This window comes from Halichoerus grypus, chromosome 2 (genome assembly GCF_964656455.1).
Source record: "Halichoerus grypus chromosome 2, mHalGry1.hap1.1, whole genome shotgun sequence".
Taxonomy (NCBI): domain Eukaryota; kingdom Metazoa; phylum Chordata; class Mammalia; order Carnivora; family Phocidae; genus Halichoerus; species Halichoerus grypus.
Window position 1 is genome coordinate 25,240,522 of NC_135713.1, and position 27,534 is coordinate 25,268,055.

At 42.7% G+C, this 27,534-nt stretch overlaps 2 protein-coding genes and 1 long non-coding RNA gene across 8 annotated transcripts in view; 1 reads left to right on the forward strand and 2 right to left on the reverse strand.

Annotated features, from left to right (window-relative positions):
* The window catches only part of MTMR12 (myotubularin related protein 12), a 68,111-nt gene extending 66,738 nt beyond the window's left edge, over nucleotides 1–1,373 (reverse strand). For both annotated transcript variants that reach the window (XM_036105940.2, XM_036105939.2), the window contains exon 1: nucleotides 1,235–1,373. In XM_036105940.2, the coding sequence (XP_035961833.1) occupies nucleotides 1,235–1,315 (81 nt within the window). In that variant the 5' untranslated portion in view covers nucleotides 1,316–1,373. The remainder of the gene's footprint in view (nucleotides 1–1,234) is intronic.
* Nucleotides 687–13,428, forward strand: LOC118544217 (uncharacterized). 4 transcript variants are annotated; one of them, XR_004921460.2, is made up of 8 exons: nucleotides 687–949; nucleotides 1,313–1,788; nucleotides 3,797–3,899; nucleotides 7,036–7,368; nucleotides 8,704–8,864; nucleotides 9,878–10,288; nucleotides 11,544–11,732; nucleotides 13,112–13,428. It is a non-coding gene; the product is annotated as an uncharacterized LOC118544217 (long non-coding RNA). The 4 variants fall into 4 exon arrangements; XR_013445504.1 differs by lacking the exon at nucleotides 687–949 and having other exon boundaries at nucleotides 1,471–1,788; nucleotides 11,541–11,732; XR_004921459.2 differs by lacking the exons at nucleotides 1,313–1,788; nucleotides 3,797–3,899 and having other exon boundaries at nucleotides 688–949.
* A 6,544-nt stretch (nucleotides 13,429–19,972) lies between these two features.
* Nucleotides 19,973–27,534, reverse strand: part of ZFR (zinc finger RNA binding protein) — an 81,094-nt gene continuing 73,532 nt past the window's right edge. For both annotated transcript variants that reach the window (XM_078066611.1, XM_078066612.1), the window contains 3 exons: nucleotides 26,363–26,478; nucleotides 26,157–26,250; nucleotides 19,973–21,509 (listed from right to left, as the gene is read on the reverse strand). In XM_078066611.1, coding sequence (XP_077922737.1) covers nucleotides 21,330–21,509; nucleotides 26,157–26,250; nucleotides 26,363–26,478 — 390 coding nt within the window. In that variant the 3' untranslated portion in view covers nucleotides 19,973–21,329. The remainder of the gene's footprint in view (nucleotides 21,510–26,156; nucleotides 26,251–26,362; nucleotides 26,479–27,534) is intronic.

A 27,534-nucleotide genomic window follows, 5' to 3' on the forward strand; every position in this document is an offset into this window, starting at 1 on the left:
TTGAAGATGCGTGTATAAAGGCTTCTGGCCTCAGGTGGTGTTACAGAAGCAGTCCCTGATCAAGACCGCTCATCCACAGCCCACCTGCCTTCGCTTTGCAGGGGTGGGAAGACAGCTGAAGACAGTGAGTTTGATAGTTAGTGCTCCTGCACATTGCTGCTTAAAGTACTGGGAAGAGGAGCAGGAAAAACCTTCAGGAATCCAAAATAAGAATGCATTTCATTAGGTATCTGGGTTGGGAATTATTGCTCAAGAAGTCCTCAGGATGGCCTACAAGCTATGACCTCTCTAACCTGGTTTCCTAGGACTCTCCCCCTCACCTACTAGGCTTCTTCAGGGCTGACTTTCTTGATGCGCCTCCAACACTCCAGACTTCCCTCTACCAGCACTACTCTTCCCTTAGACCCCAAACACCCTTCAAATCTGCTCAAATGCCACTGTGGCAAGGAGGAAAATGGTGCCTTTCCTTTTCCCCTGATACTTACCACCTTCTAATATAACCATGTAATTTACTTATATTTTACTTATTGTTCACTCCATTCTCCCTCAAATACGCGCCAGGAGAGCAGGGATCTTTGTTTTGTTCACGATGTATATATCCCAAGAGTTCAGAACAGTGTAGGAGCTCAAAAAAATATTTTATGAATGAATGAACTTGACAGTAAAACTCCAGGGGGAAGGCAAGAGGGGGTGAAATGAAAAGGGGAAGAAATGACAGGAGAACTCTCAAGGGAGAGAGCTGCACTGCTTGCTGATGGGAGGCGGGAGGCGGTGCACGGTATCCCGCCCCCGGCATCAAACAGCAGGCGAGCTCAGAAGACTCCACTGAGAAATTCCAGGGGCAGGGCAGACCCACCCAGGCGGCGGGCTCTGGGCAGGTCCCCACGGGGGTCCGGAGCGCGCAGCCCTTCCCCTCCCGCGGTGCCCAGGACCCCAGCTCCACGCCAAGGTAGGCAGGGGCGGCCCGGGCCCCAGCACCTTCCCGGCTCGGACCCCTTCACCTAGTCGCCGGCGACCGGGCCCGGCGCTCCGGCACCTGCCTGCCGCGCCGGAGGTCCCCACCTCAGCCCGCGCGAGATCCCAGCGCGCCCCCGAGGGCCTCACCCCGCCCGGCTCCCCTCCCGCACACGCACAGGAAGCGCCCGCGGCCCTCCCAGCAGCGGGGAGGGGGCTCCCGGCGCCCCTCGCCCCGGCAGCTCCAGCCCGACGCCCCGCCCGCACGGCGCCCCCTCACCTCAGGGCGCACGTACGACACGAAGGAGGGCTTGGGCGCCTTGGTGCCGCCGCCACCGCCGACTACCCCTTTCCCCAGCATACCGCCGCCCTAGGAAGCAGCGACGCGCGGGAGCAGAGGCGTCCGCTCGGGATCGGCAGCGGCGGCGGCCACCAGCACTGGCGGCTGGGGCTCCGCCCATCCCCCGGGCCGCTGCGGCCGCGGCGACGCCCGCATCCGGCTCCGCCGCTGACACCGCTCGCCCCGCCCACTCCGCGCGCGGGCCCTGGGAGTCGGGAGCCCGCGGCCGAGACCACGCCCCCTCCGCTCGCGGCAGGCGGGTCCGACGGGCGAGATTCGCCTCCGGAGATAGGCTCCACTCCGGCAAAGCCCGCCTCATCCTTCCTCTGATTGGGCAGATGGCGCTGCCGGCCTAGCCCCACGCCAAGCTACTTCTTGAATGAACCTGGAGAGATGTTTCCTCTGACCAATCCAAAGAGCGTTCTTTCCGGACTCCCCGGCGATTGGATAGCAAGAATGTCGCTGTCGTCCAACGATCCTACGGTCCCTAAGTTGTGAGCAGTGGTTCATTGCGGTCGATCTCTTCCCCTTGCTGTTTTGGTTTAAAACTTTCAAAAGTGTGGTTGTATCGAAATCCTCCGTATGAGTTCCAGATTGACGTCCAGGTTTATTACTTTTAAATGTAGGCAAAGATGAGACAAATCATTGTTAACAGGCACTTAGGAATAGGTTTGAATGTTTGATCATAAAAGGCCTGTCGACCTCATTTTTCCGCTGTTTTTTTGTTTCTTTGTGTTATATCAGAATAGTAAAAGCCCTTAAGAGACTTATCCACTTTCCTAAGTTACCGATAAAATCCTCATTTTTAGTGAAAATTGCAAAGGAAATTCATTTTAATGTCACATTTGGTGCCAGGCATTGTGTTAGACACAAGTGAGTAAGACAGGACCCCGCTCTCGAGAAAGTGAGTCTAGTGTAAAAAAACGAATAAATATTTGCAGTTGATTTTTTTGGTGTCAGGCACTGTGACTAATGCTCTTTACCCTCTTCATCTCCATGAGCATCCCTCCCCAAAGCCAAATAAACATAAAATCTAAGTGGAAACCAATGTGCTTACTTTTGCAAACTTAGTTTCAGGACAAGTCCTGTAGCCGCATTTCCAGTTAGATGGAAGCCTATCAGGAATAGCGGCCCTGGGGACGCCTGGGTGGCTCAGTTGGTTAAGCGACTGCCTTCGGCTCAGGTCATGATCCTGGAGTCCCGGGATCGAGTCCCGCATCAGGCTCCCTGCTCGGCAGGGAGTCTGCTTCTCCCTCTGACCCTCCTCCCTCTCATGCTCTCTGTCTCTCATTCTCTCTCTCTCTCAAATAAATAAATAAAATCTTTAAAAAAAAAAAAAAAAAAAAGGAATGGCGGCCCTGGAGGCACAGCTAAGTAGCATTATCCTGGTTTGCAGGTGAGACAATAGATGCAAGTAATTTGCCCAGGTCTCACAAGTATTCACTGACAGAGCTAGGATTCCAAGCCAGGTTTGTCTGATTCCAAAGCCCCAATTCTTAACATTGTGATTATGCAAATTAGGAGAGAGCATAATTGAAAGCTATCAATTCTGTTTGAGAAGGCCAAGTCAGGCTTCATAAAGAAAGACACTCTTCAGGGAGGTGTTGAGGAATGAAGTTATTTGTTCAGACTAAAATATCAGTTTCTTTTACAGCAGTTTTTACTTTCAAAGTGAAGTGACAGGGCAAATTTTTACTTTCTTACTTTTCAAAGGACTTTGGAATTTCCATGGTCTTCCACCAAGGTATGTTAGCTTGGGTACTTATGGCCAGGGTTGGCTTCTTGGACATGCAACTAGTGCAGTCATGCAGGGCTGGCACTTAGAAGTGTTTGGGGTTTAATGCTCAGCAGTTGCAACCTTGAAATTCTTAATCATTTTATCTTGAATTTATGTTTTTTAAGTGAAGTTTGATGGGCTGATGGAACAAGCCCAGGGGTCTTGGAGCCTTATTTCCTACACAGTCCCGCCTCGCATCCTCTCCCCACTTCTTCCCTGGCGCTCACTCCCCTAGCACCTTGCCCCCCCTCCCCCCCCAGCCAATACCATGACTGCTGCTGGGGCAGCAAGCTCATTGCTAGGAGGGAGTGAGAAGGGAATCCCGCCTTCCACCATCGCCATCCACCTCTCACCCCCATGGGTGCCTGGACACTGACTGGGAGATGATTGGGGTCAGACACAGCCCCCACCCCCCCCTTCCTGTGTCTCTGGGTGAGGTAAACAACCATCCTTGCTCGAGACTGGAAGGACCATGGCTACTGGTGGGAACCTCTTGCCCATCCCCATGCAGATACCAAATGTGGCCAGGCAGAGCAGTTCTAACCCCTTGGGGATCGCACAGACACTGTGGGAATGGTAGTTGACTTCCCTGCCCCTGGCCAGGACCCCACATTTCCATTTTGCACTGATCTCTGCAAATTATGTAGCTGGCCCTGCCTATGCCCTTTATCATCTGTGTCTTTGAGCAAGGTACTTCGTCTCTCAGTGCCTCTGTTTCTATGTAGGATGATGGCAACGGCAGTGATAATTATCTCCCGGTGGTTGGGGATTATTCTGAAGCCTAAAGATGATCCAGGTGATGCCCAGTAAGCAACAAGAACTAAATAGGTAACAGCTGTCTTGGTACAATCCTACCAAGCAGGACATACTTTAGCCCTCCCCCCCCTACCCCGCACCATAGAAAGAGAAGCAAAGAGACTTCTCCCAATAACCAGCTGTGGGACTTTGTTTAACAAAGAATTTTTGTTTTTTGCTTGTTTGTTTTTGTTTTTAATTTCTAGTCCAATCCTGGGACTAGAAATAACAGCTTTTATTTTTAATCAACTGCACCAAATTTCCCTGTCTTCAAGCCATCCTGCATTATGATAATTACTTTATCCTACTCTTCAACATCCATTTATGGTCAAATTGGTTTGCAGTGTGATAATTCTGGACACTTGACACAACCACTGCATTCATACACCCTCAGGAAACTATAGCCAGCAAGCAAGGAAAGATTTGAGAGAGTGAAAGGCTGGCTGCTTCCAGGAGCAGTTTAGACTCAATGATGAAAACCCACACTTTTTTTTTTTTTTTTTTTTTAAGTAGGATCTATGCCCAGTGTGGGGTTCGAACTCACAACCCTGAAATCAAGAGTCACGTCCTCCACTGACTGAGCCAGCCAGGTGCCTCATAAAAAAAAATAATACTACTTTAAGAAGCAGTAAGGGAATGAGGACAGAGAATAAACTAACATCTGTTTCCATCTTGCTCTTAAGGTTTTCCAGCTATCAGCATATTTTTACTTAATCTTTAGGGTGTGGGTCAGATCTCCTTGGGAGAGCCTCTCCCAACTGATTGAAAAATTCCTGTCATGCTGAGGTCAAATAATTCTCCATCTATTAATAAACACAGATGGAAGTCCTTAGACCTTGAAATATTTTAATTCACACACAGTAGTTTAAAGTCACTCTTTTCTCCTAATGCTGCCCTAAGCTTTCTTGGAGAATTATAAATAGGAACAAATCTTAGCTCACATAGAATCAAGGGCCAGACCAAAGGCAGAGCTTCCCCCAGACAAGTGAAACCTACAGGATACTCCAAAATAGGGGAAAATGTTTTCCTCTGGTGGAGAGTTAAGCCTAGCCGCATTCGCATTTCTCCTCTTTGGAGTCACTTGAAGCAGCCTATCTGTGGGTGTTATTCATCTTTATCTGGTGTGGGCGCATAGTAGGAATTCAATCAATATTTGCACCTAAGTGAGTGAAATGTAATCAGATGAAAAGCAGCCTAGGCAGCAATTGATTATTAGGTGGGGGAAACAAGAGTTCAAATATATATCTTATGTATTCTGTTGTATTACATATATATAATTTTCAAGGATTAAGATGCACATGTTATTTAATGGCCACTTGCCCACTTCAATTTTAGCAAATGGTCTGGATCCAAAGATTTACCCTCTTCTTTCACTGAAAATAGAAAATTCCTGAGCCTGTTGCTGCAGCCAGGGCCCTTTCAACCTTCCTCTGAGGATGGTGAGTAATAGATCTGGATTAAGAGGCATTTGGATCGTTCTCAATCTTGTGGCGCTACAATATGAGGGCCTGCTGGGGAGACTCAGAAATTGTAAACAAAGATGTTCTGGTAATTTTTTCCCCCCACAAAACATGCAACTTAAGATGATCACGTGGTAGGGGGGCTTGATGAGCCTACTCTATGATCTGTATTCTCATCAAAACGCAAGTTAATGGCCTGATTGGTTTTTTCATTAAATAAAGATTTACTCATGGCTCACTTTGATCTGTCTCCCAGCCTCTCCCAATAAGACTCAGTCTTGATCTCAAAGTCATGGGATCCCACTCCCAGCATTGGGCTCCAAGCACCTGGCTCCAACAATTAATAGGTGTGTGACTTTTAATTAAGCATTTATATTCTTAGGTCTCAATTTTTTCACCGATATAATGAGGGTCATGGAGGAGCCTGACTCTTGATCTCGGGGCCATGAATTGAGCCCCACACTGGGTGCAGAGATTACTAAATAAACTTAAACAATATTTAAACTGAGGGTTATGAGGATTATAAAGGCATCTACCTCATAGGATTGCTGTGAGGATTAAATAAGTTAATGAATATACAGTGTTTAGAGTGTTGTTACATAAGGTGTGAGAACCATAGGATATTCAGTGATCAAAACAAGGGGCAGAACAGTAGGCAGAGTAGGCTACCACTAGTATAAAAAAGTAGAAATAAAGACTGCATATACCAGGGCGCCTGGGTGGCTCAGTCGTTAAGCGGCTGCCTTCGGCTCAGGTCATGATCCCAGGGTCCTGGGATCGAGCTCCGCATCAGGCTCCCTGCTCAGCGGGGAGCCTGCTTCTCCCTCTGCCTGCTGCTCCCCCTGCTTGTGCGCATGCTCTCTCTCTCTGTGTCAAATAAATAAAAATCTGAAAAAAACGAAGAAAACTAAAAAAAAAAAAAGACTGCATATACCTAGGTCCTTATATTTGCATAGAACACCTTTGGATAGATATAAAGGGAACTATGACATTAATTGCTTTCAGAGGGGGAACTTGGTGTTTGGAAGAAAGATTGAAAGAAGAGTTTTCACTGCATACTCTTTTTAAAAAAAGATTTATTTATTTTAGAGAGAAAGCATGAGCAGGGGGAGGAGCATAGGGAGAGGGAGAGTGAGAATCCTCAAGCATACTCCACGTAAGCGTGGAGCCCGACGTGGGGCTCAATCCCAAGACCCTGAGATCATGACCTGAGCCGAAATCAAGAGATGGCCCTTAACCAGCTGAGCCACCCGGTCGCCCCTCACTGTATTCTCTTTTATACCTCTGGATTTTAAACCATCAGAATTATTACCTAGCTCAACAACAAATTAATTTAAAATTACACACAAACTCACATACAGAATTATCTCCTATAGTTTTTTTTAATTGGGGTGAAAGTCCCATGACATAAAATTTGCCATTTTAAAGTGAACAATTAAAATACATTTAATTTAAAAGCAAGAGCCTTTTACAAGACATTGTCGTTTTCTGTCTCTGCTTGTCTTGGCATTAGTTCCCAAATCCACCCATCAAGGTCTAACCCCAATGTCACCACCTCTTTGACATCTTCCTTGGAGACTGTTGGAACCAGTCTAGAGCTCTTCTGAATCCCTAAGCATCCAGTATCTGTATGCTGCATTGGCCCATGAACTGGAATATGTCTTGGAATCACTGCAAAAGGGCCTTCTCACCTTTGTCTTCTCTCCTAGAGCTATCCTGGGAGCTTCTCGCAGTCAGAGGAGGCCCTCCTGCGCATCTTGGCATTTCCTACAGTGCTATCCTTGGTGCTTTGAAGAGAGTATCAGATTGATGGAAAGCCTTCAGAACCTGCCTGAGCCCTGGAGGCCTCTGGGACAAGGAAACTGTGCCCTCTACGGGACCATCTAGGAAGTGCTGAGCAAGGAAGGCATCGGTCTCCCCCACTCTCCAAAAGTTCCTGTTACACCACTCCGCTTTAAGAAAGACCCCCATTAGTACCTGTTTTTGCTAATGAAAAAAAAAAAAAAAGAAATCTGAAGACAATTTTTGCTTTTAACAAAATGGTAATTGCTTCTTTGCTTACGCCATTTCGGCTTAGAATAGGCTTCATAGGAACGCTTTACTTTCCGACAGCTGGGGAAACCTGTATTCACAGCGCAGGTGGGGGTGGTCCCTCAGCTCCGGCATGGGATCAAGGAAAATGAAGGAGGAGGAGGCGGCTGGGCCCATTCCCTCTCCGTCCTCCTTCACCAGGCCTCCCGTGGGCTCACCGGGTGCACAAGCAGACGGCACGCGGTGGAAACCGTGCTTGCGTCGGGGGCTGGGCCACCCCGGAGGCCGTAGCGCTACCGCCACCCGCGGAGAGAAATCGGTTTGAGGAGTGGGGGTGGGGCGTCCCCAGGCCCAGACAGGTAAAACGCCTTGCCTGAGATCGCACTGAGCCGTGCCACCCTGCGACTGGACTTCTGGAACACAGCCTTCTTCCTGAACGTGAATTCCAAGCCAGAGGGGTCTAACACGGGCAACTTAATCTGGTTATTTCTAAGCTTTCTCTCTGTCACTTCAAGTCTTCTAAGTCAGTCACAGTCCATTTCAGAGCCCCCTTCTGTGTGTCTTCCCCCGCTCTCTGGGCTGCGTTAAAGGACGCACAGAGCCCCAGCGGGGCCTGGCACGGGACAGGCTGGGTTGCCCATCTCCCTGACTCAGGCCCATTGCGCGTCCTGTGTGCTCCCCGGCAGGGAAGGTGCCCGCTTCCGAGGGTGCAGACTTGGGCCTGCAGTCACGCGGTCCTGCCCCCCGTTGCCGCCGGCTGGTGTGGCGATTCCTTAGAGAGGCAGCTCAGTCCTCCGCCCTGGGGTGGTTTGTGCCCTACCCGTGAACGGGTGTGCCCCTTTCCTCTGTGAGGCAGCCTCCCCGCAGCACCTTGGCTGTCTTTCCTCATTACGTTCTGGGTCTCACTTGGGGGCCACCGAATACTCTGGATCATTTGCAAACGCCTTGGGAGACACAGAAGAGTCAAGGGGCTTCTGCAAGGGGTCTAGCGCCTGGAAAGTCCACACCACAGTTTCAACTCCTGTGTGCCTGGAGGCAGTGGAGGAGGGATTGTGGGCAGGGCCACCCCGAAAGTCCCCTATGGGGGTACCAGACTCAGGCCAGCCCTTCCCTTCTCTCGGTTTCCCTGAGTGAGGGGGTAACTGTGGGGCAGGGGAAGTGCAGGGACACTTCCTGCTTCTCACTCTGCTCTTTCTGTCCCCAGCTCAGCGCCCAGGGCAGGTGTGTGTGTGTGTGTGCGTGTGTGTGCGTGTGTGTGTGTATGTGTGTGTGTGTGTCTGGAGTAGCCAGAAAAACCTGTTATTTTGTTTGGCTCTCCATTTCAAATTTCTCTTGACTCATTCCAGGATGATAGAAGTCCAGATCTGGCATCTGATTCAGGGATGATCTTCAGGAAAGGGGAATGAGAGAAGCTCGTTGATATCTCAGATTATTAAGAGTGACACGACTTCTTGCTTTACTTGTTGTCCAACTCTGTGGAGGCTGTGTATCACAAGATGGAAATAAGGTATTATTCCTCCTGGAATTTTAACTGAGATCAGAGCCTTACGTTTAGATCTTAGAATTTCTGGTACTCCAGAGCTGGTTGGGAAAAATCGAGGGACATGACATCCAGGCTGTTTATGCTCTGATTCGAAGGAAGATGACACTGAGAGAATCTTCTCTTCCTTCCCGGTTTTGTTCAGGGCTGCATCTGGTTTGAAAATCTGGAAGAAGGGTGGGAGGGCACCTCTTCTCCACAGAGGAGGGCCACTGGTGTTTGGAGCCGAATCATCTTAGAGGGAAGAAGAAAGTTGTTGCTGTCATAGGGGCCAGGAGAACCTTCTCAAATAAAAACAGGCTGCGCGTGCCTCCCTGCTGGGATATTTGATCTTTGTTGAAAGTGCAGTCAAGCCTGTTTTGAGCTTGGCTGACCCCTTCCCGCTCCCTGGAAACCTGAAAGGCTTATTGTTCAGGTAGTTGTAAAAGAACACAGAGGTCGCGAAAGGCCCGCTCTTTTATGTCTGAAGAAGTTATCTGTCCCAAGGTGAAAATGTAATCAAAATTGTTTCTTAAAAATCCCTTTTGTCCAAAGGCAAGGAATAGAAATGGCTGAGCTGCCAAGAAACATCTCAGTATTTTTACAGAGTCACTTTTCGGCTTGAGCTCTGTTAATGGTTAGCCATCCCCCCCCCCCCCCGCCCCGCCCCGCCCAGAACACTGGAGTCTATTCACCATTCATTCACCTGGTCTCTGGAATGGATTCTGAGGGCAGCCAAGTAAAGCACCAAGCAAGGCAATCTCAGACTTTGCAAACATCTTACGCAGGTTTAAGAAATCTGAAAAGAAGTTTTGTCACTCCGCTGAAACGGGGGTGGGCCCAGAAGGAGGGAGGGGAGTCAGTTCATTCTCCCCCTTCAGGTGAGACAACATCAACTGAAGAGAAAATACTAAGAGGAACTTAATCTGAAACCACGCAACGTTAGAGAAGCAACTGATTCATTCTTTCCCCTTTTCGTTTTCCTTTTTTTCTTTTTTAAGTAATCTCTACACCCAACATGGGGCTTGAGCTCACAACCCTGAGATCAAGAGTCGTGGGCGCCACCGCCTGAGCCAGCCAGGCGGCCCTGGATTCGTTTTTAGAAAGAAGTTTCTCTGCTCTACTTTTCTCCTGGTCTCCTCGTGTGCCAGGGCAACACCGTCCGCATCCCCGAAGGAAAGGCTCTGTCCGTCGTGGTCGGAAAAGGAGCCTCCCACACCGGCCTGTGAGGATGACCTCAGAGGGAGCAGGACGGGCACCATGGGGAGAAGCCAGAGCCAGGGCTTTGCCCTGTGGTCACACTGCTGGTTCCAGCACAGGCAGTGGCGAGAGATGAGACTGGAAGGACAGGCTGGAGCTACAGTTTAGGGGACCCTGAATGCCACGCTAAGGATTTTGCAATTTATCCTTAGGTATGTGGACCTATGGAAGACTTTCTACACCATTTTTTTCTTTTTAAGGAATTATTATGGGGGCCCCTGGGTGGCCCATTCGGTTAAGCGTCTCATCTGCCTCCGGCTCGGGTCATGATCCCAGGGTCTGGGGATGAGCCTCGCATCCATCAGGCTCCCTGCTCAGCGGGGAGCCTGCTTCTCCCTCTGCCTGCTCTGCCCGCTGCTCCCCCTGCTTGTGCACGCTCTCTCTCTCTGTGACCAGTAAATAGAATCTTAAAAAAAAAGAGAGAATTGTCCACTCACATACATTGCTCATTTATACTTTCAAACAAAGAAATTTATCTTATAATTTATTACCAAAGTTTTCCATGTTCATTGTCAAGTCTTCTGCATCTGTTGGAAAAGTCATTGAGGATCTCATAACATGGAGATAAGCAATGCTAATAGTTTGGACTTAGAACTTCTGTATGTGTGTGTACATATGTAGATGTATGTACTGCAAAAGTGGACTCTTACACAGATACTGGTTTTACATAGATGATTTGTGAACATCCCAGCATACCAGTAAATACCTAGCTATAGCATTCTATGTAATGATCCACTACGTGGATGTTCCATTTGTTCAGTTCCTGACCATTTAGGTAACATAATAAAAATCTTTATGCCTGTATCCAATTCTTTTCTTAGTGGAATCAGCCCAGTTATTTGTCTCTAAATTTTATTCCGGGATACAGGAATTTTATATTTTTGTAGTAAAATTCATGTTGATTGATTTTCATATATTGAACCAGATATTCCCAAGATAAACTCCCCTTGGTTGTGGTATATTATTCTTTTTTAAAAAATATTTATTTATTTGAGAGAGAGAGAGAGCACAAGTGGGGGAGAGGGGCAGAGGGAGAAGCTGACTTCCCACTAAGCAGGGAGCCGGATGCGGGGCTCCATCCCAGGACCCTGGGATCATGACCCGAGTGGAAGGCAGATGCTTAACCCACTGAGCCACCCAGATGCCTTTTTTTTTTTAAGATTTTTTTTTTTTTGAGAGATGAGAGAGAGAGAGAGAGAGAGAGAGAGTGCGCCCCTGCACACATGAGCAGGGGGAGGGGCAGAGAGAGAGGGAGAAGCAGGCTCCCTGCTGAGCAAGGACCCCCATGTGGGGCTGGATCCAAGGACCCTGGGGTCATGACCTGAGCTGAAGACAGACATGCTAAACCCACTGAGCCAACCAGGTGCCCTGTGGTATATCATTCTTACTTTTTTTTTTTTTAAGTAGGCTCCACACCCAGCATGGAGCCCAGCATGGGGCTTGAACTCACGACCCTGAGATCAAGACCTGAGCTGAGATCAAGAGCAAGGTGCTTAACCGACTGAGCCACCCAGGAGTCCCTACATTATTCTTTATATATATTGCTGGATATGATTTGATAAATCTCTCAAGGGTACTTCACTTTAACTTCATCAGGTACATTGGTCTGAGCTTTGTTTTTCTTTCTTTTTTAAAAAAATAAGTCTATACCCAATGTGGGGCTTGAACTCATGACCCTGAGATCAAGAGTCGCACACTCTACCAACTGAGCCAGACAGCCTGAGTTTTCTTTGAACAGTTTTTATTTGGTTTTGATATCATGGTAATGTTGGCCTCATAAAATAAGTTGAGGTTGAGCCCCAGAAAAAAATTATAAAGTTATTCATAAATAACTTTATGGAGCCACTTACCCTAGCTCCTCCAACTCCCCAATCTGGCCAGTGTGTTCCAGTTACTCAGGACTCCCCTTTTCAATCCTCTGGCCAGAAATCTGGGGCTGTAGTTACTACTCACACATCTATGGTTGTACTCATGTCTATGGCTAAGCAGTGAGTTTACCTCTGGAAGGTGGAAATACGGTGAATTGTTGACTTTGATGATACTTCAGTTCTTGTCTTCTCCAGTCTTCCTGTCACTAATTATGTTTTAGAGTCCTCAAACTGCTGTTCTATGTATTTTATCCAGATTTTATATTCAGAGGGAGAGACAGGGCAGAGGGTGCTTACTTCATCTTACTGGGAACTTGGACTCATAAATTTGGTTTCAATTAATAAGTTAGTCATAGCTGCCTTCCCACTTTACCATATACTAAGCCCTCTCCTTTTCGTCTTTTTTGTTGTACACTAAATTTCAGGACAAAAAAAATTAAGAACTCATACAATTAAGAATTTTACCATCTACCAAATCTTTTTTCCCTTTGAGCCCATCTTTGTTTCTCTTCAATTCCCACAGCCTTCTATCTCTTTCATTAAGTCCAACCAAAGAACAGACAGGAAGACAGGCTGCTCCAGTGTTACTGAGATTTTCGGTCTCTGCTTTAAAATAAAGGGTTCCTTTAAGGCTGTAGTTTGCTTAAATTTCAGGCCTCCTTCCTGACATTTCTCTTGAAACAATCAATGAAGGAAGTGCGTTGAGTGTTTATGACTGTCCTTTAGATTTTATTTTTTAAAGTAATCTCTATACCCAGCATGGGGCTCAAACTCACAACCCTGAGATCAAGAGTCGCATGCTCCACTGAGTCAGCCAGATGTCCCTATGACTGTCCTTTATATTAAGTGTGGGGGACATCAAGTATCTTAGTGTATGAGAGAAACATATGATCACGGAATTGAAGAATTTTGGAGAGTCCATAGGTAAAATGGCTGGGGTCTCTGATGTCATAAAATCAAATGCACACTGGCCATCCTGGTAGGCAAAACAGGTAATGGTAGAGGCTGTGATAAACTTTCCAGAAAAGATTTTGTCTTAAATTTATCCTCTGGAAGGAATGGCCATTAATCTCACCTTTAGCTAATTGTTTTTTTTTTTTTTTCCAGCTTTAGCTAATTCTCAGCGCACAAGAATACATGCCCCGTCATCAGATCTTCCAATTTTTCAAGAGAAGTCAAGTTGAGGGACGCCTGGGTGGCTCAGTCGTTAAGCATCTGCCTTCGGCTCAGGTCATGATCCCAGAGTCCTGGGATCGAGCCCTGCATCGGGCTCCCTGCTCCGCGGGAAGCCTGCTTCTCCCTCTCCTGCTCCCCCTGCTTGTGTTCCCTCTCTGGCTGTGTTTCTCTGTCAAATAAATAAATAAAATCCTAAAAAAAAAAAAAAAAAAAAATAGATAAGCTGGGATTTTCTGTGAAATCTTTAATACTGGTTGTTTTTAACACTGTTTGGGCCAAATAAGACACAGCTATATCCTGGATCTGGTACCTAAGATATGACTTCTGGCTCAGGTAAAGGTTGAAATGCAGAGCAAAGAAGATGGAATTCCCTCTTTTTCTAGAATTATTTAACCATTGACCTTTGAAAAAGATGTAGCTTTGTAAGTTCCTTAGAATGAAGAGGTGAAAGTGGGCCTTTGGAGTAGACCAAAATTGGGTTACTTAAAAATTATTTGTACACCATGTCTTAAGGATTAAAATTCTACAGGGGCGCCTGGGTGGCTCAGTTGTTAAGCGTCTGCCTTCGGCTCAGGTCATGATCCCAGGGTCCTGGGATCGAGCCCCGCATCGGGCTCCCTGCTCAGCGGGAAGCCTGCTTCTCCCTCTCCCGCTCCCCCTGCTTGTGTTCCCTCTCTTGCTGTGTATCTCTCTGTCAAATAAATCAATAAAATCTTTAAAAAAAAAAAAAATTCTACAAAAAGAGGCTTGGCTGCAGGACACATCAATGGGAGGTTAGGGTTAGGGTTAATTGCTCGGCTTTGAAGTTAACAGAACTCTCCAAGTATGTAGCTTTCTGATGATCTGACCCAATTCAAGAGATTATATCATTCAAATGATCTTTTATTACAGAAAGGACAAGTTACTTAAGCTCAAACCCTAGTTTGCTCATGTGTAATACTGAACACCTAGCAATGTTGTGAGGATGAAACAATATATACTGTTCAGCACAGTGATGTGGAGTTGCTTGAAGGTATTTTGAGTAGCAGTGACATAAACAGATGTGTTAGGAGGAATAAGCTGGGGGTTGTTGGGTGAGAGACTGGAGGCAGAAAGAAAAAAAAGCAAGATTGGAGTTTAGATAAAGGCAGGATTTGGAGGTAATTTTAACAAAGGGAATATCTAGAACTTGGAAGATGGATGAGATCATCAAAAGCATTAAAATGCTGATGACAGAACTGTGGGTGCTACCTAGAGGCGGCAGCACAGAAGGAATGTTCGGGGAGGTAGGAAGAAACAAAATAATCAAAAACACAACAACCACGGAAAACAAGGGAAACGTTAACACAATATATAGCAAAACCAGCATCCATTTTGTCACAATCTTCTTTATGCCTGCATTTTGGCTGCCATGAAATAATGATTAACTTTGAGGCAACTGGCTATGTGACTTCTATTCCAATGACCTTTACCAGGTACATGGACTAACAATGTAAAGGCATAACTCTTTTTATTGTGCTTTGCTTTATTGCCCTTCACAGATGCTGCATTTTTTTGGAAATTGATGGTTTGTGGCAACTCCACATCAAGCAGCTCTGTCAGTATCGCTTTCCTGACAGCACTTGCTCACTCAGTATCTCTAAATCACACTTCGGTAATTTGCAAAATATTTCACACCAGCTCATTATTGTAATTATTATGGCAATCTGTCATCAGTGATTATGACTCTGAAAGCTCAGATAATGGTTAGCATTTTTTAGCTTCAAAAAAATTTTTAAGTTTTAAAATTTATCTTTAAAGACTTTTTATTCTTTAAAGGTATGTACATTGTTTTTAAAAAAGACATAGTGGTAGGGGCGCCTAGGTAGCTAAGTCGGTTGGGTGTCTGCCTTCGGCTCAGGTCATGATCCCGGGGTCCTGGGATCGAGCCCCGGGATCAAGCCCTGCATCGGGCCCCCTGCTCAGTGGAGAGCCTGCTTCTCCCCTTGCCCCGCACCCCGTTTGTGCTCTCTCAAATAAATAAATATCTTAAAAAAAAATAAAAAACCTAATGGTATTGCACACTTAATAGATGAACGTAACTTTTATATATATGGGGAAACCACTTTATTGTGACATTTGCTGTATTATGGTGGTCTGGAACTGAAACTCCAAGTACCGCCGAGGTATGCCTGGTAATCACACCTTCAACTTGGAAAAGATCTGATTATCTTACATACTTCCATACCTAATGCCAGGACTTTTAACCAAAATCTTAAACAGGTGGTTATAATTTTGAACATGAGCAACAACTTTACAAATGACCTCTATTTTACTGTTGCAGTTAACATTTTCAAAAAGCTATTTCTTCAATTGATTTTTTTTCTATAGTCTCTCCTGCTCTGTGGTTCCAATTACACAGCTTAGTTTCAAATTCACTACCTCAAAGTATCACTTAAAAAAAGAATGCCCAGGTGGGAACCTGGCTGGCTCAGTCAGTAGAGCATGACTCTTGATCTCAGGGTTGAGTTCAAGCCCCACAATGGGAGTAAACCTTATTAAAAAAAAAAAAAAAAAAAAAGGCCAGAACTGAACACTATGGCTCTAGATATGGACCAATGCCAAGGATATGTATCTCTCATTTTAGATATCAGATAAAGGACAGAGGTAGCTCCCTCTGGGTTAAGTTTCAATGCTAGCTCACTAAAATTAGTTGTGATTGGTAATGTAGGTTTGAACTTCCCTCCAAACCCCTACCCTATGCACTAACATTTTTAAACATTTTTTATTTCTAAGTTATCTGAATACCCAACGTGGGACTCAAACTCAAAACCCTGAGATCAAGAGTCACAGGCCAGGTGCCCCAGGTCTTGTTTTTATCTACATTATAAAGCACACTAAATTGCACTGAAATGCAGCATACTCATTTTAAACAGCTCATAGCAAAGCTCAAGGTAAATTACAACACCCTGGAATTCTTCTCATCAGGAACCTGTCATACTTCATTATCCTGTATTTCTTTAACATAGAGCTCCACTGATCCAAGCCCTAGGTATGTGCTGTTTTCCCTATTTCTGAACTCATTTTAAGAGTGATTAAGCTAATGGAGATCAACTTTTCATACTTTGATTCAACAGATTATAAAGAAGCATTCACATTGTTACTTAACTGATTACATAGTCCTTTCCAAGCTGAAGACCCTATTTTTCTAATACCAGGTATTGGAACTATATTAAGAGAAGGTGAATATAGTAGCTTTGTATTTAATGTACCAGTTTAGAGATTTCTCAAAAATATTATTCAAGCTTTAAGTTGGTTACTGATTTCTACTTTCACATTTTATTTTACAGCTAATATTATCACACTAAACAAGATAAAGACTAAAATGACCTAGACTACAGTTAATCAGTAAAATTGCTTAGGGAATGGGGATATTATGATTTGCTAAATATCCCAATTAACTTATGCTATACATATTGTGTGGCTGATAATAAAATACCTTCAATACTAAATTTAAAATATAGTTTTGCAGGGTGCCTGGCTGGCTAAGCCAGTAGAGAACGAGACTTTTGATCTCAGGGTCATGAGTTCAAGCCCCACGCTGCGCGTAGAGCTTACTTAAGAAATATATGTAAAAACAATCGTTTTTGGACTTTAGAGTACATGATGGTCACTGCTATAAAGCATGTTTATTCAAACATGATCAATGTACCACTTGCAACACAACCACCTATACTTAAAAGAAATCTAATTTGGGGCGCCTGGGTGGCTCAGTTGGTTAAGCGACTGCCTTCGGCTCAGGTCATGATCCTGGAGTCCCGGGATCGAGTCCCGCCTCGGGCTCCCTGCTCAGCAGGGAGTCTGCTTCTCCCTCTCCCGCTCCCCCCTCTTGTGCTCTCTCTCTCTCTCACTCTCTCTCTCAAATAAATAAAATCTTAAAAAAAAAAAAAAAAAAAAGAAATCTAATTTGGAATGATTCTATAGTGCTGGTTAAAACTGCAATTTTCCGAGGCACCTGGCTGGCTCAGTTAAGTGTCCGACTCTTGGTCTTGGCTCCGGCAAAATCTCAGGGTCGTGGTTTCGAGCCCCAAGTCGAGCTCCGTGCTCAGCAGAGTCTGCTAGAGATTCTCTCTCCCTGTCCCCCTCCCCCGCTCACACTCTAATAAAATCTAAAAAAAAAAAAAAAAATACAACTTCCCTATGTGTACTGATATGGAACAATCTCCAGGATTCCAAGATACTAAATGAAAGAAAGGCAGGTACAGAATATACACCGTATGCAGCCATTTGTAAAACAGCAAGGGTGCACATATTCACGCCCTGTGCACAGGCCATGTGTGGAAGGGTATACAATGGATTAATACTGACTCCCTCTGGGAAGGGGCAACGTAAGAGGCAGAAGACATTTTATGCCATGTACTTAAACCTTTTAAATTTAAACGTGTATGAACCATCCATTCAAACAACATTTTTAGGCTTATTCTGGCCCTCCTCAAGTTTTGGAATTAGGGCTTAAAACTCTTAATTTTTATAATGTTCCCCAGACAACTCTCAAGGAACAAATTTGAGACCAATGCTATGAACATTATCTTTCTAGGATACTGTAAAACTTGCCCTTTATGGAGAAAATCTTCAAAAATGAGATAGCACTGTCAAATTCAGTATAAAAAGTAGTGGATCCATTAAAGCAACTATTTATAACTTCAATTCAATTCATACATTGACAACATAATAGCATGACCATGCAAGACAAAAAAATTTTTTAAGGGAAAAATTATTTAAAATACTCCTGACTTTAAAAAACCAGGGATCTTTTGCTGTGCTGTTCATGCAATTCTGCATTTTTAATTCTAACTTGTCCGAAGAAACAGAAGAAAAAATAGTGGTGAAGAAAAAGAAAATTCCAATTTGGAGAGCACTGTGTAATTGGAGGTGGGTAAGAGGAATCAATTTATTTGGGGGTTATCATTAAATTATTCTAACATAAGAACAGGAAAAGTCAGCCTGAGATGCAGAGAATAACTGATAATTAGTTGCCAAAACAACTGGTTCAAGAATGTATTAGCAGGACGATGCCCAGTACTTTTTTTTTTTAGAGGTTTTATTTTTGGGGCACCTGGGTGGCTCGGTCGTTAAGTGTCTGCCTTCGGCTCGGGTCATGATCCCGGGGTCCTGGGATTGGGCCCCGCATCGGGCTCCCTGCTCCGCGGGAAGCCTGCTTCTCCCTCCCCCACTCCCCCCGCTTGTGTTCCCTCTGTCGCTGTGTCTCTCTCTGTCAAATAAATAAAATCTTTAAAAAAAATAAAAAATAAAAAGGTTTTATTTTTGAGAGAGGGAGGGAGGGAGAGCTCACGAGCATGCGAGCACACAAGCAGCGAGAAGGGCAGAGGGAGAAGCAGACTCTCCGCTGAGCAGGGAGCCCGACCCAGGGCTCAATCCCAGGACCCTGGGATCAAGACCTGAGCCAAAGGCAGAGGCTTAACTGAGCCACCCAGGCACCCTCTCCCCAATACTTCTTTTAACTAGAGTTTATAGTTTTCTTTAAAAATTGTCAAAGCAGGGGCTCCTTGGTGGCGCAGTCGGTTAAGCGTCTGACTTTTGGTTTGGCTCAGGCTGTGATCTCAGGATCGTGGGATGGAGCCCTAAGTCAGGCTCCACACTGAGTGCCGTCTGCTGGAGATTCTCTCTCCCTCTCCCTCAGCCCCTTCCCCCTGCTTGCTCTCTCTCTCAAATAATCTTTTAAAAAGATGTCAAAGCAGAAGATACTAATGAATCCAAGTTCTTTTTTTTTTTTTTTTTAAGATTTTATTCATGAGACACAGAGAGACAGAAAGAGAGAGAGAGAGAGAGGCAGGCTCCCCTCGGAGCAGGGAGCCTGATGCGGGACTCGATCCCAGGACCCCGGGATCATGACCTGAGCCAAAGGCAGACGCTTAACTGACTGAGCCACCCAGGCACCCCAAGTTATTTCATTCAAGATGGTTAACGTGGGTCTATCCACAACAATGAAAATAATTAAGTCATGCAAAAAATTAGTACTGAAACAATTATTTTCATAAAAAATTTAAATGGCACCAACTGTTTATCTGGATGAAGACACCCAAAACAAATGCAAAATTTTGAAACAGACTGAAAACATGTTTAGAACATAATTATAAGATGAAGGGAGCAGCCTGGAAAAGTGCTGAGCATGAATTTTGAAACCTGACTCAATTTCAATCCTGTCATATAAGTTGATTTGTGATCTTGTTAGTTAGCCACTCTGGGCTTCAATTTTCTCATCTGAAAAATAAGAAATATAGCAGTGTCACTTATTGTTTAAGATGGGAGAACATGAAATGACCTAGCATGTCATTGGTGTGTGATGTTAAGTTCTTGCCTTCTCTAAGAGAACAGTGAGGAACAAAATTCAAAAATTTTACTGGGTAAAACTCACTATTCAAAAGAGTAAAATGAGACCCAGAAACATTTAAAAAACAAACAACGGGGGGTAGGGGTGAAAAAGGCTTGTCCGTGTTACATAGATAGTATGTGACAACCTTTGGAGAAAAGCCCAAGTCTCCTTTTCTAGTTCTCCAGTGGTTGTCTCCTACAGTTTCCTGGTCTTCTAAGTGGAGGTCCAGGGAAAGATTCAAATTCCAGAAAGACACTGAGCCAATATACTATTGAATTATAAATTTTTCTGGAAATTATGTGCTCAGGCAACAAGTACTTGTCAGGAATAACAAGATATATGTACCCAATAAAACTTGAATGTGGTTTTACTGAAGCATAAGTCATTTCAAAGCAAAAGTAGTTTATGAGTCATCTCTAACATATAATACATTTAAGTCATTATGTGAATTTAAGTTTTTATTTGTGTATTTCACTGTAGTGCTGTGACAACAAAATGACATCTGTGTACCAGAGCATACATACATCAACAGTAAGATGTAACTTCTCATTACACCACTGCTAGAATATTTAGCTTTTTGTAGGACACATAAGCATGTAAGATGGCCACACCAAATAATTTTCTGGTTTTTTTTCCTTAGATAACCTTAATTTTTTATCAGTAATACTTTATCAACCTCACTGTTAAGAGAACTGTAAATTATCTGGGTGATGGGGTATGAGGGCAGGGGGAGGAATCATTCAACTGTGTTATACTGTAACAGTTTGCTAGAATAATCTCACACACACCAATAAGGAACTGTCATCATAATTAAGGGCTAGTTACTGTTGTTAGTTGCACAATGATAAAGTTCTTTTGAAAATATTGGTTAGCCCACTTATATATGAAAAATGCCCTTTCCACTTATGCAGAAGAAAAAAATATTCAGAAAGTTATTTTTTGGCCTTGCTATGTCAAAAAGTCAACTGTACAAAGGTCTACGTGTCAAACCTAAAATTATAATTTTAAAAGTCTATTAAAAACAAAAATGTCATGCATTTTTATTATCAATTATGCAGAGGCTTTAAAACTGTTGCAAGACCATATAGTATATATTAGCTTTTATACTGCTAATGCACAACTAACAGCAAACTTGATTAGATTAACAGAAATCTGTCTTAATTACACCTTTATATATCACACTAGAGACAAATGCCACAAGATCTGCAGAAACATTCAGTTCTGAGCACTTAAATGGCAGGATAACTTTTTGTGTTGTAATCCATCACATACAGAATAACAAAACAAAAGGAAAAAATTCTGCAGTTTCACGTTACAAAAAAACGTACTGCTGTAAAATATTAAGAAGGGGTAAAGGTATCATCTATTAACACAAAGTAACGACTAGTGTCAAAGAGCAAACAAAACTCCTAAATAAAAATATCAAAATACACATAGCAACTGAAGCACAAATACTGCATTAAATACAGTAAAGATTTAATAAGACTAGTTAATAAAAGACACAAAAATAGGGGGAGCTAGGGCAACCAGTAAATAAAACCAAAATAATGGGGAAAACATCTGAAGCATTGTTTTTCCCCTAGTTGGAGCACAATTTTTTTTTTTTTTTGGGTGTCTTTCCATTCATATAATACCTAACACTGTACATTAAGATATTAATGTCACAGAAAAACTTGGTTCTTCCATGAAATTCTTTAAATTCTTGATAAATTTTTCAAAGTAGACATTATTATGAATGAAAAACAACCAACAAATGGGCACCTGTTGTTTTTAACACTGCAGATTTACAGGAACTTTTTAAAAGTTATCATAATCTTTTTTGTCTTTTTTCCCCTCAGCTTCAAATCCATCAACTCCATCGCTATCCCTTCTTCGTTTCCTGTTGTTGTGGATGTTAAAACGCTGGCTCATTTGGGGTAATGGATCCATGCCTAGAACTTTGTGTATCTGGCGGAATGCAAGGAGTCTCAATGCAAACTGCAACAAAAAGAGCCGGAATTCAAAGTTAATTTTAAGAACCAAAATATTAATTATTAACTAGGCTTATATCTCCATATATCAATATAAAAAAGCATATTTAATTAAATAAACAGCTTGAATAATATTAAGTTTCACAACCAAAATACTCCATATGTTCTAGTGTTTATATTTTCAGGCTTTTCTGTACGCATGCTGTTTTGCTTTTTAAAACATAAATTAAGAGGCACCTGGGTGGCTCAGTCAGTTATGGGTCTGACTCTTGGTTTCGGCTCAGGTCATGATCTCAGGGTCATGACATCAAGTCCCAAGTCAGGCTCCGTGCTGCGCATGGAGCCTGCTTAAGATTCTCTCTCCCCTTTTCCCTCTACCCCTCCCCGCCCAGCTCATACGCACTTGCATTCTCTCTCTCAAAAAAGAAGTTAAGAAATAGACCTTTAAAAAAAATTCAGTATCATGTTCATTTAAAAAAAAATCTTGAAATTGAAACAATACGTAACAAAAGGAATGTAAATCTCATTGAGTAAATCCCTCCTTGGTTTCTACTCATGTATTTTCCCATTTTTTCTGTGATGCCCATGTGTATAGGCTGCACACATACACACACGCACACACACTTCCCCAGGTTTACAAAAAAGGGTCACATTTCTTCAACTTGTTACTTCATGAACCAAAATCAAAATTTCCACTACATGGTTATGTATGCGCAGAAATGTGTTAGGCATCACTGTCACAAGATTTCATAAGACATAATCTATTCCTTGTATTTCTGGGACTATATACCTCTTAAATTCATTCAAGGAGATGTAGTCATTTGATTATATGGCAAATTTCACTATATGGTTATAACCTTCAATGTAAATGTTTAGGATTATTTTTTGAGATTAACATATCCTAAGAGTCACCCTTTTAAAGTGTACAATTCAGTGTTTTTTGGTATACTTACAAAGTTAAAGTTGTTCCATCATAACCACTCTCTAATTTCGGAACATTTTCACACACCTCCACCCCCACAACCCCCATGACCCAATGTTGGTCATTCCTCAACCCCTCCACCCTTAGGTCATGATAACCACTAATCTACTTTTCTATCTCTACAAGATTTACACACTGTGGACATTTCATATAACATATGGCTTTCTGTGTCTGGCTTCTTTCTCTTAAAGTGGCTGCTGTTGAGACTTTTTTTTAAAAAAAGATTTTACTTATTTGAGAGAGAGAAATAGAGCACACGGGGGGTGGAGATGGAAAAACAGGGAGCCTGATGCAGGGCTCAATCCTAGGGCCTGGGGATCATGATCTGAGCTGAAGGCAGAGGCTTAACCGACTGAGCCACTCAGGTGCCCCTATTTTTTTTTTTTTTGAGAGCGTGTGTGCGCGCCGGGGGGCGGGGGGTGGTGGTGGTGAGGAAGAGAGCTAATCTTAAGCAGGCTCCATGCCCACTGTGGAGCCCAACATGGGGCTCGATCTCACGACCCTGAGATCAGGACCTGAGAGGAAATCAAGAGTGGACACTTAAGCAACCGAGGCACCTGGGTGCCCCGAGACTATTTTTTAATGCCTAATTATTTTCTTCAGCTGAGATCTAGTTGTTTGTTACAATTATCTCTGTAAGAATTTACTATTCTAGAAATTTCCTTGATGATACGATTCCAATTCCTTAGAACTCTGCCTCATATATTGGCTTTTGAAATCCTCAAAGTCTCCAAATCATCTGTGTTAAGGACTTGATATAGCATTCTATTTAGTCTGTAATTCCGGATTTTCACCAGTACTGGGTGCTTCTCTACTTCACTTAAGCTATAAGGCTGTTAACTCTCTGAAGTGAGAACTAGGAATATTTATCATAATAGAATACTTATTCTTTATTGAGAGATTCAGAAAAGATAAACAGAATAATTTTTTCTTCTGTATTCATGGAAAATATCCAAAGATATCTGGTATACAATAATGAATACTAATACATTTCTACCACAGGGATATTGCTGCTAATCATCAGGCTATTTGAATACTAGGAGTTTCTAAATGAAGGAATACTCCAGTAAGTAAAACTGAGCATCTGAGGCTAGAGTGAGCATCCTATAACCTCTTGTTCTGCATGTGGCTTGTATGTATTTCTAACATTTAACAAGAGAGAATTCTGTCACATAATTAGCAATTATTTAGCAGCAAACAAAATTTGAGGATTGATACTGGAATAATTCTCAAAGACATCTTGGAATTTTAAAATAACATCGAAGAAGACTTGAGGTTTACTTTACAATTCCTTTGAGGAGGGAGGGTTAACATCTATGGGAAGGGATCTGAATAAATGACCAAGGCTGTATCTGGCAGAAGCAACTTGAAAAGATCACTAAAGATAAGACTACAGAAATACACGAAAATAAAGATAACCATTATGGGGGAAAAAAAGAAGAATAGATCTAGATAGAGACAAAGGAAGGAAGAAAATTACTAACATGGGTGCTACAGGTCACCAAGAAATAAACAGATCAACATGGGTACAATTCATAGAGCTTATTCAGATTTTACCAGTTATATATGCACTCCTGTGTGTCTTTAGCTTTAATGCAATTTTGTCGTACGTGTAGCCTTGCATAGCCACATCACAATCAAGACATTAAACTGTACCATCACAAGACTCCCTGTATAGCCACCATTAACAATCCCTACCCCATCCCTAACTCCTAGGAACCACTACTGTTCTCCATCTCTGTTATTTCATGAATATTACATAAATGGAATAATGCAGTTAACTCCTTCACTTTTTTTTTTTTAAGATTTTATTTATTTATTCATCAGAGAGGGAGAGAGAAAGGAGAGCACAAGCAGGGGAACCGCAGGCAGAGGGAGAAGCAGGCTCCCCGTTGAGCAAGGAGCTGGATGTGGGACTCGATCCCAGGACCTTGGGATCATGACCTGAGCCGAAGGCAGCCGCTTAACCAGCTGAGCCATCCAGGCGTCCCATAACTCCTTCACTTTTTTAAAAAAGTTTTTTATTAACTCCTTCACTTTTTTAAAAAAATTTTTTATTAACTCCTTCACTTTTAACAAGGACATTTGTCACTACCACCTAAAGCCAGACCACTTTCTTCAAAGTGATATTAAAAAAAAAAAAGCCTTTCAAATGTGAATTCTATTAGTTTTTGAATGCCCTGCTCCTAACCCTAAATCTCCTTTCCCTTAGAATTTATAAATAATTCCTCCTTTAAGCACCAAGGAAGAAAGCGACTTAGGATAACTATCTTCATCCCCCAAAAATAAACCCAAAGAAATACAAACAAAACATGTCTAATACACATTAATTAGTAATCACATAAGTTATCCCTTAATATACTTATGACATAACAATTTACTTTAATCTTGACATCTTCCAAATTCCAAATTATTGTTGCCAGAAGAGATAACAAATCAAGAACTTAAGTCCAATAACTTAATGTCTTAGAGTGAATTATTACTGTTCATTGCTAGTTGCCTTTTCTCCCCTTAGTACATTTTTGGAATAAAAAAAGAGCTATAGTAGTTTTAGACTGTTTTTTTTTTTCTTCATTCATTCATTAGGTTCACATATCTTATCTTTCCATAAATCTTTTTCCAATAAAATTATTAACTGATTATGATAATAGCTAACATTTATTAAAATCCTTCCATATACCAGATACTGTTAATACAGTTAAACACATTAACTCATTTAATCCTCCCAATAATCCTGCTTGAAACAGGATACTACTTTTATCCTTGTTTTATAGATGAGATAGCACAGCTGGTATTCAAATCCAGGGAGTCTTGACTCTAAAGCCCACTTTTTTCCCCCTAAAAGATTTTATTTATTTGAAAGGGAGAACGCACGCGCAAGCTCTCACGGGGGGAGGGGGGACACAGAGGGAGAGAAACTCAAGCAGACTCCCCGCGGGGTGCGGAGCCTGACACAGGGCTGGATCCCACAGCCCATGAGGTCATGACCTGTGCTGAAATCACTAGTCCGACACTTAAATGACTGAGCCACCCAGGTGCCCTGAACCCACACTTTTAATTACCTACTTTAGACAGCCTTTCCAGTGGCAGGAGAGACTGAATTATAACAATAATTACCATAAATCACACAGCATATCACTTTTTTTTTTTTTTTTTTTAAGATTTTATTTATTTGACAAGAGACATAGCGAGAGAGGGAACATAAGCAGGGGGAGCGGGAGAGGGAGAAGCAGGCTTCCCGCTGAGCAGGGAGCCCGATGTGGGACTCAATCCCAGGACTCTGGGATCATGACCTGAGCCGAAGGCAGACGCTTAACGACTGAGCCACCCAGGCGCCCCAGCATATCACTTCTTATAACCAGAGTACATAAACAGTTCCCATACATCATGATATGTAACTTAATACCCAGATTTAAGAAGGCACTGAAAATACAGCTGTATTTTTATATAATACACTTACTTAAGACACACACATTATAGTTAAAGTAATATAATTTAAGATTATATTAGTGAAATCTAGTTTAAATTATATCCCCTCCAAGGGCTTACTTACTTAGGAAGAACAGAAATAAATACTATGCAGTGACTTCTTTTAAAGGACAACTATAAAAAACCAAACTTGAAGGGCAGTGACCCAACAACAAAGCTTTGGGATTAGGAACACACTGGTACCTGTGCACTGGATGTGATGTCTTCACGCTGTTGGTCAGTCATCGTTGCCAAGGTATCAAATGGATCCTTCTCACAAGGATCCAGAAGTCCAGGACTACCTATAAGCAATCAATATATGGAGAAAAAGGCATTAGCATTATCCATTTGTAAAAGAAAGAGTTCTTATTTAATTATCAAACAGACAAACATTAAGAACAAAGCAAAACCTACCTTTAAGAATAATCCCTGAAGAAATGCACTCAAAAACTCTTCTCAGTGCATCTCCAGGGCTCTGAGGACTAGAAGCACTACTGATTGCTTTCTCTACTAGTAACTCCATAGCCTAAAAGTAAAAACATAAAAAAAAGTGTTTAACAGCTTAGAGACCAAAGGAATCACTCATTTTCAAACACCAGAATGACAAATTACTCATGAAGTGGTCATTAAAAATTTTTAAAGACCAAAAATGTTACATAGAACAGATCACAAAATCAGAGTATGAATCACATATAAAAACAATCAAAATGAAATAAAACAAGTAATGAAAACAAAACTCATGAGGCAATATATAACTTACATTTTAAAAAGATATTGTAATTTATGTTTAATGAAGAAAAATGTAAAATAGATTAGTAGGGTTTTTGGTTTTTAGTTTTAATTATTGCTGGTCTTTCCTATTAAAATGACAGTCCTTAAAATTCTTTTTTTACCCCAAATATTTTATTTATTTATTTGAGAGAGAGCATGCACGAGTGGGAAGAGGGAGAAGCAGACTCCCTGCTGAGCAGGGAGCCCAACTTGGGGCTTGATCCCAGGAACCAGGGATCATGACCCGAGCCAAAGGCAGACACCCAACTAACTGAGCCACCCAGGCACTTCAGTCCTTAAAATTCTTTACATATTTAGGGCTCACATGTTTGTTCTTTAAACCTACAGTTAGAGGTGCCTGGATGGCTCAGTAGGTTAAGCATCTGCCTTTGGCTCAGGGCATGATCTCAGGGTCCTAGGACTAAGCCCCACATCGCATCGGGCTCTCTGCTCAGCAGGGAGTCTGCTTATCCCTTTCACTCTCCCTCTGTGTTCTCTCTCTCTCTCTCAAGTGAATAGATAAAATCTGTAACAAAACAAAACAAAAAAACAACAAAAAAAACCCCCCTACAGTTAGAGCAGGTCAATATCCCAAGTAAAGAAGACTTGTTCTTTCTTTACAAACAACGTATATTATCTAAATTTTCCACTTAATGCACAAATGAACTTCTATTACCCCTAAGGAAAATATAAATTATGCTTTCACTGCAAAGTACATTTGAGAGACTCAAAATCTAAACCAATCAATAAAAGACAAAAGTAAAAGTATACACTTAGAAAGCAGACATACAGGAAGTGTTCTGAACAGTCT